The following is a 13,721-nucleotide window of genomic DNA, read 5'->3' as shown; positions in this document are numbered from 1 at the left end:
CACGAGTTGTGATTTGACCCAACGCTGCACGGCTGGTCCCATTCATGTGGCGCGGGGACCGAGTGAGATCAGGACGTGTTATCAATTCGTAATTAACTCGGGAAACCCCTGATTCATAGAAAGAGAAATTTCAAGACCATTCCAACCATTTATCTACTGATAAATCTTTAGCAGTTGGCTTTATTTACGTTTTCTTCCTCTTTGTAATTAAAAGAAACAGAATACACGATTTTAGATTATCCACAGCAAAGAATATTATGGATTGGAAGTGCCAAAGGCGGCTGTGAGTGCCCCGATTCTAAATAAAATTCCAAATGATGGAAACTTTGGATAAGAAAATCGTAGAAGCATCTTCCTCGTATGGGTACTAGACCTACCATTGCCCACCTAAGGACGATCTTAAGTTACGTAGCTAACATTAGAGAATGCAACTACAATTTGCCTGCAAAACTATTCCAGTTTGATATTTAATAGAATTGTTTAAGCGAACAAGCGTTATGTAGTTTTCCAGCTAGGAAAAAAATATCGAATACTAAATCAATCATAAGCAGGATATTACAAAGCTTTAAAACCCACTCTTGAACGAAGGCAAAATGTTAACCAATCAAGAACTCTACCCAACTTTTTCCAATGAGATTGATAACAAAGAGGGCAACCTGACGAAAATTTGACAAGAGGGTAATTTCGCGAACATGATCTGACCCTATTTGTTCGCCATCTTACGAAGAATCTCCTCGACCTGCTAGGTGAAGCAGGTTGTGGATTAAAACAAGTCTTTGAGCGCAGAAAATAATTTCACCGACCTTTACCATCAAAATGACCAGAAGAGTGTTACCGGACATTTTGCACCATCTAGACAATTTCTGATGATCTGGAGCCATAGATGTGTCATTTTACTAATCTGACAATCTAGGGCCTACGGTGTAGCAAGGTGTACAATCAATTAGTGTAAGTTTGTTTCACTGAATTCTAGTACCATAAGCAGGATTTAGCAAATTCCAAGAACCGCTTTCGTACGAAAAACAATTTCACCAATCAAGCATTTCACCGATCTCTTCACACACTGACAAGAAGATAAACAGTAGTAAACCTGACATTTTTTTTGTCATCTACGAAGAGTCTTCGAAAGTAGTAGTAGGTAGGTGTAGGGACAGTTAGCTCTAGATAACATTTTCAAGCAAAACTAAAAAATATACAAGAACAATTTCCGAATAATATAAACAAGATGCTCTAAAATTCCAATAACCACTCTTGTACGCAGAGAACAATTTCACCAATCAAGAATTTCACCGATCTTTCCCAACAGATTGACGTGAAGTGAAATGAAGTTGTCGGAATTTGACACCTAAGCGATTTGAGATGATCTGGACCGATTGGTGCGATCTGCCAATCTACGTGTAGCAGGTGTAGGGTCGCCCGGGGCCAAGAAAGTAGTCTAACCTTCGTCTCACTGGTCCACTCCGTCGATGCATTTATCAGCGAAAGTTCTCGTCTATCACAGACGGTTTATTGCGACCGGTTGCTTCGATGCTAATTATCGCACAGCTTTCGTTTCCATACAACTGACCAGGAGCCGGAGTGGGCGCATTGGAAAGCACAAGGCAACTTATCTACGATTGGACAGTTGCGGAGTTTCACGGTCAGAGAATGCTTCAATTAGACGGGATTGGCAAACGTGTTCAATAACAGACCAGAATATCAGGATGTTGTACGACCGATGAGTAGTACATGTAAGTAGTGATGGAGGTACGACCGCTACAAAGATCGGATTGTGGGTTCAAATAAGTTTGCGCTTGGCAATTGATTGCTTACGATGTGAACAACAAACAACCATAGTAAAATAGAAATGAGCTAAACCAAGGCCCCACGAGCACAAACAACTGTAAAACATATGTACTTACAAAAGAAGACAATTTAAACACTTGTTACCTGAAACAAAAATGCATGACATTAGTAAGTTGAATAGAATTATTCATCTATATTACATTCAGTTATTAAATAATGGAGCATCAAGGATGGTCTTTAAATGGAAGGAATCAATATGTATTCTAGATATAAGCTAATAGCAAAGTATATTTGAATCCATCGAAAATGCATATGGATTTTGTTATTACGTGACAAAATGGTTAACTCGCATGGACAACGATTAAATCTACTGTAGGCATTGTGCAGGCAGTGTTATTGGAATTTTATATTATTTTAATTACTATATTAACATATATCCGAGTTCTGTGACACACAAATTATAGACTCCATTTGTGTGTCACTTAAGTACAACACAATCCCTAATAAATATAGCCGGGCGGTATTATAAACCCGTAAGAAATAGTAATATTAAATAACGCAAATATTAAACATTAATTTGTTACACACCTAAAAATAAACACATCTTATATATCCGCGAATTTCCTAAGTAGAGTTGCCCCATAAGGCGATTACTTGATACTGCTCGTAGTTACCGTTACCGTTCATACTACAGTACCGTATAACGATGTTACTGTACTAGGTACACAAGGGAAGGGAACATAAGTGATAGAGCACTGAGCTTCAGTACTCGGGAACCCGAATTAAATTCCAGTCATCGCCAATGGATGTTATCCATGCGGCAGTGTCACGACCCTCTCAGCCTAGCCTGAATGAACGTGGACAACTTTTCGTAACAAGAGCCTAGCAACCTAGCAAATTAAATCAATCAATCCACAGCGCGTGATGGAAAGGGGCCAAAACAAATCAACCGTGATAGCCTAGTAGACAGGCATTTACGTGATGTGGTACAATTAATCGATTACAGTAGCCACTAGCCAGGTAAGGCCGGAAGCAATCTGTAGCCTCGGGTCTTCAATTACGATCCGCGGCGACACGACATAGTTATGTCATATCTTCCTGCAGTCCGGGCACTGGCAGTGCATCCGCCGAGATATTGATATGGACATTACATCATAAACGGCCTTCATTACACTTTAAACGGTGTTTAGCCTAATTTCAAAGTGTCTGCTTGAAAGGGGTCAGTCTAGACTTTCGTTGAGGATTTACTGAAAAACCTCATGTCGTCCTTTTATAAAAGAAAGTACACCGAGTTGATTTTACAGAGCCCTTAACGACAACGACAGACTTGTTTATTAAGAGGCCAGAAACCAGCTGCTAACTGTGGTGTGGCGAAATCATTATTGTCATTTAAATACACTGATATATTGATGCACTCGATATTTAGTTATTCAATACTGTCTACAATCATCGTGCAAAGTTCAGAACGCGCGGCGTGGCTTGGCAAGGAAGGTGTTGGTGTCTACAGTTTACACATACATTTTATACTGGGCGTCTCTTGTCTGATAGCCAAGGTCGGGCGTTCACTCCAGTCCAGTCCCGGATCCAATCCAACATCCCCCACCTGGCAGTCTGGTACTATGTCATTGTAATTGGTATAGGCGCCGCACCGTTACAAGAGAAAAACTGTTTTGCAAACTACTTTAACAAAAAATCAAAACCCGTCACCTACATTATTAATTATAAAACCGATTGATAATAAAATGTTATGTTTGTATGTTGTGTTCAGCAGAATATTCAAATGAACGTTACTGCATGGTCACCATTGAGGAAAACTGAGACTTCTAAATAAGAATCTTTTTTGTAAAAAAAAAATAATACAACTTTAAACATAGCCTAATGCAAAAGTCTTTAAATTACATTTGTGTACTGGTAACAAATGAATTACTTTCTATAAGTACTGTAGGTTTGCTTCAATAAAACCCAACGATAAGCGACGACTTCATATTTCCGATCGTTAAAGTCTCCAGCCTATAATAGGCTCTTCCGAGTTCCATGTCCATTACAAAAACAAACCGAAGAATCTCACAATTCAGTTTACAAACGCCTTTCTAAAATGCATGTCGAATCACTCTTAAAATTTGAATTTTAAACATATGAAATTCATTTTAATGTAGGCCTATGTAATACAGAACATGTATACAAAAAGACAACAAGAATTTTATATGATTTTACATAAAAGAAGAATTTTACAAGAAAAAATACGATCAGGCCAGTATCTTCCTAGTGGATATTACAGAAACACCAAAAAGATGAACATGGAAACATGTGGCAAACGATAAATACTTCGCTGAGCTCTATATACACTGATTCTTTCTAACACCGACCACTTTTTACCATATAATTTAAATTTAACATCTACATTAAACAATGCAAAAATTAATCAATAATAGGATTTTCTTTGTATGTTTGGCAACTTCAGAAAGTTCACAATGTTTAAAATTAACCCCAAACACTGCACGTTCTGCATATATTCCGACAAAACACAACATGGACCAGATATGATCATACGACGTGATTATCGACAACTTGACCTCTCTGATAGCTACCAACGACACCTGATGTACGGCCAGGGTCAGGGTGGGGGAGGATGAGGCTTTCACAGCCTGCGTGCTGTAGAGTCAGTCTGTGGCAGTGTGCGGCACAAGCGGCAACATGGACTGGGTTAACATTGTATTGCTGACAGGTAGGGACAACCATTACGTTTAAAAATATTGCTAATATATACAAGCTATGTTTTATAAAAGCAGTATTTTATAACAAATATTGACAAAAACATCATTAAAAGTATAATTTAATAATTTATATTTTTACAATGAAACAATTTTTATTTATTGATACACAACAGGTTAATTAATCACTAAGTTGTTAATGTCCAAAGTAGGTATTTTATAAATAACATTCCCTGCTTTGAATAAAAAAATCGTGATTAATTGATTGATGTTTACGTAGTTGCTTCGTGATCTAAAGTATAAAGATTTAATGTTATTGTAAATATACAGTCAAAGGGCAGATATTTCTTTCTAACCCTTTCCACTCTCTTTTTAGGGCCCCACCCCATGCCCTAGGTTTAATTTATTATATAGGCCATTCCAGTATTTTAACTCAAAATTGCACTAATAATAAATAGTACAGTTAAATTTTTTTCTTTTTTTCCTGAAAGCCAACATGACGTGATACGATATCGAAACGGCCGATATCACCTCATGGCCTACAAGAGAGTACTGTAGTAAGGGTTTTTAGTTTCTTAATAGTATGTTACGTCGGGAATAAAATTATTTTTTCCTGCCTGCGTAATCTTATATATATTTATAACCCCTAAAGGGCATACTATTACTTATTTATAACAATGTCACCCTGATGCTCACACATGTAGACGCCCCTACTCGTTACGTAGTGATAAAATCATAATACGGTATCGGTGAAATAATTACCACCATGAAATGTAGGGAAGTCCGAATGTAACATATCAAGGAAGAAAGTATTATTAAAAGTAGCTTATCATTGTGATAATATTTGCACGTTTAAGAAACAATATAATAAAAAATCTGTATACACTTTATTATTTGTGTTGACTCTATAATTAATTACAGTGTACTAAGTAATGTTATAATATTTTGTAATAGTCCATAAGAAATATTAATTAGAAGGGTTTACCTTGGCGATTGTACGATGTCTGATATAATACTACTTTTTGTCGTCGCACTACAATTAATGATATCGCAAATTACCAAAAAACTACCCTTAACATTTTATGTGAAAAGGCAAATTCCAAGAAAGCATGTAAAAAGGAATTAAGTATGTTGTAATTGTTGTTCGTTACTCATTTAACTATATTATAATCAAAAAGCTTATATTTTCTGTAAATTTTTGTTTAAAATTGAAGTTGGCCTAATACTTTTGATAATTGTAACAACTTACATGATTAAAGAGTTATAATTTACATCATAAAGTCAACATGAGAATTACAAACATTTATAAAGTGAAGTCTTCAAACGAATAAAACCTTTACTACTGTAAGTTATCAAGTATATTCTTTTATACAATGGTTTCCAAACTCAACCGATAGAAAATATTGAAATGTTACAATACAAATTGAGAGAACGAATCAATTGATAAGTGAGAAAATATGGGCACTTAGTTTACACAATGTCGACTAAACTTGAGATTTTATACTGATAGTTTAGCTTTAGCATTTCAGAAATCAATAATATCAGTTGTCGATCAATTATCTGTTTCTCGGTATGTAACGATTGGGAGTTGCAAAATGGAGCATCAACAGTCAACTTGTCAGCCATTAAGTCGTAAATATATCGATATAAAACATCAGATTTTGAAATCTAGCTCAAAATAAATGTAGTACGTTTATACATTTTTATAATACAATAGAAATTGATTGTCATGTGAATAAAACAATGTGCTTTGTCTTGCAGATAAAACAATAAAAGTGCCTTTTTAACTGGAAAATAACATAAAGTAAGTGAAATAATTGAACGACTAATTATTTGCAATGTAAGAAATGGCAAAGTTATATATTTGTATGTGGGTAATACAATGGTAATACCTATTTTTGTAATGCTTAATGTTTTAATACAGAATGAAGTCTACCGGAAGTCTCCTCTCAAAATATGTGTGTAGTAATGGTAACACAGTAGTATTTTTAACATTTGACAAGGTTGGTAAAACCACAACGTTTACCGATATTATTGCAAGGACCATTGTGACTATTGGTTTATAAATACACTAAACTGGAAACGCGACGGTCAGTGACAAAGTGGTTACCGCAACATAACCTTGACAGTGGGTTTGTACATCTATTAATTTATTCAGTTACGTTTTTATCATTCTAGCAAACTTAATTAGATTTGTCAGTTTCAAAGCAGTAATTGAGATGGTAAAAGCAACTTGGCCAACCTTTCCACCGCATTATTTCTACAGCACAATCGCCAATATCGGCAAGACTTGTGATTAACATTGTCATTGTCCTGTCGCGTACCGAGCACTAGGACTGGGGTGAAAGTAGGACTATTCTGTGCACAATTTATTTCCACAATCCGCCCCAACGCGGGCATTAATCGTCACCAGATAGAGGCGGCTAGAGGTCGCGATCAGGACGAATAACTCTTGTTTGTTGGCGATTGTGTATTGCAACATTGTTGGAGACAGCACTGCTGAACGAGGTGTAAACATAAAATGAGTTTACCTCTATTTAAAAGATTTCGAATTGACTTTGACCAACGTCTAGTGTTGTTTTTTACGACCACTAATGAAGTTTACTACTCACTAAAGGTGCAGCAGAGCAAGTTTAAGTTAAGTTCGTCTAGCCTGCATTATTTTCCCTGGACTATAGTTTGGAATGTATTTAGGTTTTTGTTGAATGTCTGTGATATTAAAGAATCCTTATAAGAGCGAGCAGTGTTTATGTTAAGCTTGAAATTGTTCAACCACCAAATGAGCTGGTACAATTTTATAATTAACAAGAAACTCTCCAGATATCTAGTCATTTCACTTAGCCATTTGAAGCAAATTCATTTGATTTTAATTGTACTAAAACTGCTATTAACCGTATTGATTATAAAGTTCAATGCTTCTTCTAAAAGATGCACTTCTTTTACACCACAAAACCCTCTAGGATCAAAATAACCCTATTACAGTACAAACCTAACTAAAAGTTATTAGGTGTTTGAATAATTGCTCCAGCAACCAGCAGTATTGACAATATATCGTATTTGATTTTCCAACCCCCATGTTGGATTTGACGCCAGTTTATAATGAACATTGGCGCATTTGAATCGAACCACCGACCGGGCGCGCAGATTTAAATTGATTTATGTGAAATTTAAAAAAAAAATCAAAGAAAATCAAGAGAAAAAACATAAGCCTGTAAAGCAAAAGCACTCAGTGAGTAGCTCAACCAACGATGCTATTTTAAATCAAAAATATACTTCAGATGGTCCTTTTGACAGATGGCATGTCTCAATCATATCATTAGTTTCATGAGCGTAATAAGGAATGGGGAAGTTTTGAAAACAAGACCGAACTGTCTATTGCAATACGTGATATAGATATGGTATCTCAACATCCCAAGGTACTGTCGGTTATACCAGGTTGTGTCTGCTACCATATCTAATCCGAGACATTCCCGCACGACTCATACCATAGTGACTACAATACAATAGCCGTGGTATTACAGATGATACAGTGCTGCAGACGACATAGGAGATCCTCCGTGAAATCCACACAACCGTTACTGCTCGTGTCTGATTGAGATAGGATTCAAATTTACATATCTATAGTCGTAAAAATCAATACGCTTGAAGGGAAACACGATAGTTTCGGAAAAAGTAAAACCGATAGAATGTCCTTAGGAAATGGGCGTATTAGAATATTTCTTAAACCTAATTACTAATCTGAATTCCTGAGGTAAGCATATTTTCCACGAGGTACTCCTTCGCGGTTCGGAGTTTAAAACAGTATATCCATACGTAGTAATCAAGACAGGTCTCTTAACTTTAGGACTTTAATGGAGACCTCTCTCCAAGGAATGTAATTATGAAAGTACACATTAAAACGCAAGTAGTGGTCACATTCGTTTACTTGGAGTTTCAAGACCAAGAAAGCTATTGGTCATTTATTAATTATTATAATTGTTGCATCCGAACCCTGTTTTATGCGTAGTTCTTGCAAGTAGCGCATATAAAGCTCTCATATCAACTGAATGGCTTGTATTGTTAGGATATATTTTACGATCAAACTTTTGTTCCAACTAGATTGTTTTATTCGGTTAATTAGTCATAATATAAGTTATGTAATAAACAAAAAACACGCCCTCAACATAGACTGAACGATCTAATTTTAAAGTTGTCCTGTGATCCTTTAAAGATGACAATCTTTAAAAGGGAGTGCGTTTAATATAGACTACAGACGTAGCAGGCTAATTTATATTCCCACATATCCCGTTCTGAGGAATACAAAAAGCAGTGAAACCTCAAGAGGCAGACTGGACTGGTCCCCGTCGCGGAAGTCTTGCTACAGGCTACCGTCCACGGATTATACGACCATTATCAATTTAATGCTACTAATCGCCTCAGATCCGCGAAAAATGGAACTCGCGATTACATTGGTAAACGGGGCAGCGTGGTGTGAGGTTTAACATGCTGAATCAATAATTAGTGCAAGGTAATACACGTAAAATTAGCTGAGAGGAAATAGCTTACGATAACGTAGTTTTATTCAAGTATGGTAATGAAGGAAAACCAAACAAAATTATTTAACACTTCCAATACACCTATCTGTACAAACGGTACTGCTCATCGAAATAATTTGATAGACGTAATCGTGATACTAATGAATAAGGATATATAGAAGGGGCAAATTTAAGAAAGTAAATAAATACAACTCGTTACAAAATCGTTACAAAAAGATTTTAACATAACATAGGCGACTTGAAACCCGCAATAATCCCCGGTAGTTGATGACTGGTGTACGTAACCACATGTTTATGCACGTACAGTAACTATAGGTCAGTCCATTCAATTCAAGAGCCACTCGTACGTATTAGCGGCAGACGTACAGACGTACCTTGGTCATTAGAAACACACTTTACTGTTGTGAGCGGGAGATAATCAGCATCTTCCTACAACTGATGGATGTATACGAGGGAAAGTATCAAGTCACCATTGAGGTGACCAGTTACATAACAGATGCATATTTCCTACAATAATCACAATTGGGAGGGTTAATTAGAGGACCACCTCACAATTGCGGCATCAAGAATTGGAAAATATCAAAAGTTAGTTCTTCAATGTCAACACTAGTGATATGGTATTAAAGGGTACTTAAGGGGGGTATTTTAGGGTACTTCAGGGTGGTATTTAAGGGGCTCTACTTCAGCTCGGATTTCTCAGTACGATGTTGCTTAACGCCGATATTCCTATACCATTGCACTTAACAGCGCCAGATTCTTCAATCTACTGAACGCCTCCCGTGTTTTATTTTTTCTCGAAAATATATTTATATGCGGTAAAATGTATGACGAAAACGCGTACTTTAACATTTTTACCAACCTCTTAGCTTAAAACTTTTTGAAAATATCAAAATTTTGAAACGCGCAAGACCTACAACATTGAACAAAAGAACCAAAACCCTTGCATCTGGGCGCGCCAAACGGTTGCAGCGCACCCTTAAGTGGTTATTGTGGACAAGTAAAAGACGAATGGCTGACAGGAAATGCTTAGTAGTTTTTCAATAAAAGATTAAACTCTTCCGGGACGGCAACCTATACCTTTTTTCAAACAATTTCTTATTACCAAATCTAACACTACATCGTGGTCTCTTGATTCTCAGAACAAATTACCACAACTTACGTCTAGGAGTTCCATTAGATCTTAGTTAAAATCGTACCAATCGCCAATTCTTTTTATCTATGAGACGATACAGTAGATGAATGAATCGGCTGACCTTGATGTGGGTCCTGGTGACAGTAGTTTTCGGAGCATTGCCGCACTCCACCCACGTGATGCTATGTTAACGTTAATCACGTTTCCCTCGGTCGGGGACAGTGACTGGTAAGCAGTGAAGGGATCAGTGTATGGTGAACGTCACCGAGACTGATGTAGGAGATTGACTATGTGATGAAGAAAGAAGATACTTCGTCTTACAATGGAAATCAGGTCGCTTGCTACTTGCCAATACAGGACAATATAGAAATTGATTAACTCCCCCCCCCCCCCACACACACACACATTTGTGACTAATTGTGAAGGTTTTATACTTGTCTATGGACAGGTGTTTATACTAAATCCAATCCGTGCATTGATAGACTTATTTGTGATATGTTAAAGAAATTAAGTCATACTTGAGTACAGTACTTTGGTTCCAGTGAATAAATGCTGGTTTTAAACTCAAGGCTGAATGTCAAACTGAAGTTTGATGTGTCTAACTGATGATCATAAACAAGGCGTGTAAAAAACAACATACTGTTTGCTTCAACTTCAAGAGCTGAGGGGGCAGGTCTGGTAGGGGTCTTCGGTTGCCGGGTTCAAATCTCGTCATGTCACCAATAGAGTTTATCTAAGTAATAATGCCCCCTAGTCTGAAGTAATGTGTAAAACGGGCTTGGGCTAGAGACTAGCGTTCTATGATGTGAAAAGACAAACAGTTTTAAAATTGAAGCAACTAAGTACATTCACAATTCACTAACAAATCAACCCTGTGCATCATAAACAAACGTGTTCCTACAAATAGCAAAACCACCAACGCCACGTAACTGAAGACCTTCACACACTACAGTAGCTGCATTCCTTGTTGGTCAGAACTAGTTAGGCTCTGGTGAGAATACCAATCACTGGATGAGTCAACTAGTGCAATTGTCTCGCATGTATGTCAACAGAGCCACCTTCATGTGCAGCATACGTCTCTATTTAACTTGATAAGTTCTATATTCTCTGTTTCAAACAAGCTAAAGACATCTTTGCAGTGAAGCCCGCAGTAAAGCGACGCCCCCGTAGTCTGAAGGTCAGGGTCTGCACCACGGCGTAGGTGACAATTTATGGTTCGATACCGATGTGGGAAATCTACACCAATCACGTTATATCTGAGTCACGATCACGATAGTCTTCGTAGCACTTCAACGAGTCGTTCAAATGCTCATTACATTACTTATTGTAATTGGACTAGATAGGTTACCGATGTAATAATATTATGGAAGTGCTAAAATCAATTGAAGTCTATGTACGTAGGAATAATCTAATCTGAATATCATTAGAATGAAACCTATGTCCTTACAAGCCACTAGTTACTAATAACCATAAAAGAGAATAATTCTACGAGACAAGACGGGGCTGAAAACTGAATGAATCATTTTAAGTTTATTACCTTATTTATTTATTTTTAAATTTAATATGATTACCTTGAGACTAGCTTATTATGTACCACAGTAAAAACCGTAATTACGAATAATTACGGTTACCTTATTGCAGTACGATGGTGTTTAAAAATAACCAATGGCTTTTGCTACGTGATATTGCCGCAATCCTCTTGGCCCAGACTGAAGTAATGTATAAAAGCCTAGGCCTAACACAAAACCTAGTGAAGGCGGAACACAAAACGCGGTTTGCAGTACGGTATTTTATTTAATCAAAGTAGTTACCCAAGTGTTTTTACCAAGGTTTTGTCAACCTTGATCGCGCCGGTATCCGTCCGTTGACATTTCGTGGCTCTGAATCTTTTACTCGGGTTGTTTCGTGACTTCCGCGTTACACGTTAGACATACCCAAGTGTCTTCGGAGGAAAAACTTCCTAGTGGCAGATCTTTGTCGGAACTCATAGCCACTTCCTCGCAAAGGTGATAAATACAGTATGTCACGAGAATTTCCAGGTTTCACTCGACTGATACTGACTGATGTACTAAACTGAAGATAACTATACATATTCTGTTATTTGAATTCAGGCTGTACAACCTCTGCGTACTCATAGAGTATGGAGACGTTTTAGAATACGGAATCTGATCAAAGCTTAAACCGTGTTCTGAATGCATCAGTTATCTTTTCACGTGTTTTTGTTTGTATCACTTTGATGACATTTGTCTTTGTATCTTTCAAAATATGTATATCGTTCAGATAATTTGCATGGTAACAGACGTATTAGTTGATTAAGTGTTTTTACATGGTAAACTTGTTTAATGTTCCACTTAAATACAATTTCAGATCTTTAAAAGTACTTTGTACAATTGATTTATCCGCAGAAATCCCTTAAATAAATTCATCAAAACAAACTATTACTGTAACTTAATGCCAAAATATTTTGTATTTGTCAGGATTTTGTTTAGTATTTTAACTAGATAAGTATCCAGTAACGAAGACTCAGTCACCAACTAAAGCCAACATTCCGCGCTAGACAAGTGTTAAACTAGTAGTTTTTACTTTCATCAGATATAATTCCCGGCTGTTCGTTACACTAGTGAGCGAGGAGCTGGACGATAAAATGTTCACCCGTGTGTCCACCACACTAGTTACTCGTGAACCGGTTATGTTCTCTGGTGATAACATACCAGGAAATGAGGAGTTTCCAAGTTGTCGAAGGACACTTGGTACTAATAAATTTAAGGTTTACTCTCAAACTCGGAAAAGGTGAAACAGTTAATAAATAAAAATGTTCGTCGTACAAATCAAAAAGGGGTTTCTTTCCCGTGGGACGCTAGAGGCACGAGCCCGGGAATGTTTTTCACATTACTTGAGCCTTGATCACTTAAAATCCATTGGTAATTTGGCGGGATGTGAACCCGGGACCTCGGGGACCGAAAACTAGACCCCTCCCGCTCTACCACTAGACCAGCTCGCTCCCCCAAAAAGGAGTTAGTAGCCTCGACACATTTTCTTGAAACGAATCTTTCAAGCAGAGGGACGCCACTTTGACAGTGCGCTTCGGCAGTTAGATTAGGTTAGGTTAGTTTTAGCTTATAATATTGACAGACCAAGTAGTATTGACGAAAGGCAAAGGTTGTGATTTTGAGCTTGCAAAAGAAACAAATCCACGTGTTTTTATTAAGGCAAATATTACGTTGTGCGTCATATACTATGCTACCAAACTTAACCGCTGCAGTGCACTGTAAGAGAGTTGAGACCTTCTTGAAACGACTCCTGGAAACAAACCCTGATCTTGATGTTTAAACATCACCAAGAACGGCGAGTTACATAAATGAAGGGCGTGTCCAGTGTCCACGTCGGACCACGTTGTCGTTTATAAAGGGGAGAAAGGTCCGCTATCTAGAGGCCATCATTTCTGCGGTCCTGAATCTACAGGCACAGTATTGCTTATCTTATCCCAGCAATCCCTTCTTGTGACGTTCACTTCACCTCAGCGGCAGTTAATGGAGGTTTTATCGCACGTTTCTGTTA

At 37.3% G+C, this 13,721-nt stretch overlaps 2 protein-coding genes across 2 annotated transcripts in view; one reads left to right on the top strand and one right to left on the bottom strand.

Annotated features, from left to right (window-relative positions):
* Positions 1 to 13,721, bottom strand: part of LOC128989287 (RING finger protein 17-like) — a 199,596-nt gene that overhangs the window by 130,096 nt on the left and 55,779 nt on the right. The window lies entirely within an intron of this gene.
* Positions 4,463 to 13,721, top strand: part of LOC128990156 (uncharacterized) — a 34,828-nt gene continuing 25,569 nt past the window's right edge. The window contains exon 1 of the mRNA XM_054412429.1: positions 4,463 to 4,510. Within this exon, the coding sequence (XP_054268404.1) occupies positions 4,480 to 4,510 (31 nt within the window). The 5' untranslated portion in view covers positions 4,463 to 4,479. The remainder of the gene's footprint in view (positions 4,511 to 13,721) is intronic.

Source organism: Macrosteles quadrilineatus, unplaced genomic scaffold (assembly GCF_028750875.1).
Source record: "Macrosteles quadrilineatus isolate MER2022 unplaced genomic scaffold, UCM_ALF_1.0 Scaffold_3__2_contigs__length_128488019, whole genome shotgun sequence".
Taxonomy (NCBI): Eukaryota; Metazoa; Arthropoda; class Insecta; order Hemiptera; family Cicadellidae; genus Macrosteles; species Macrosteles quadrilineatus.
The sequence above is the reverse complement of the archived record's forward strand: the minus strand, read 5'-3'. Positions and strand labels throughout refer to the sequence as shown.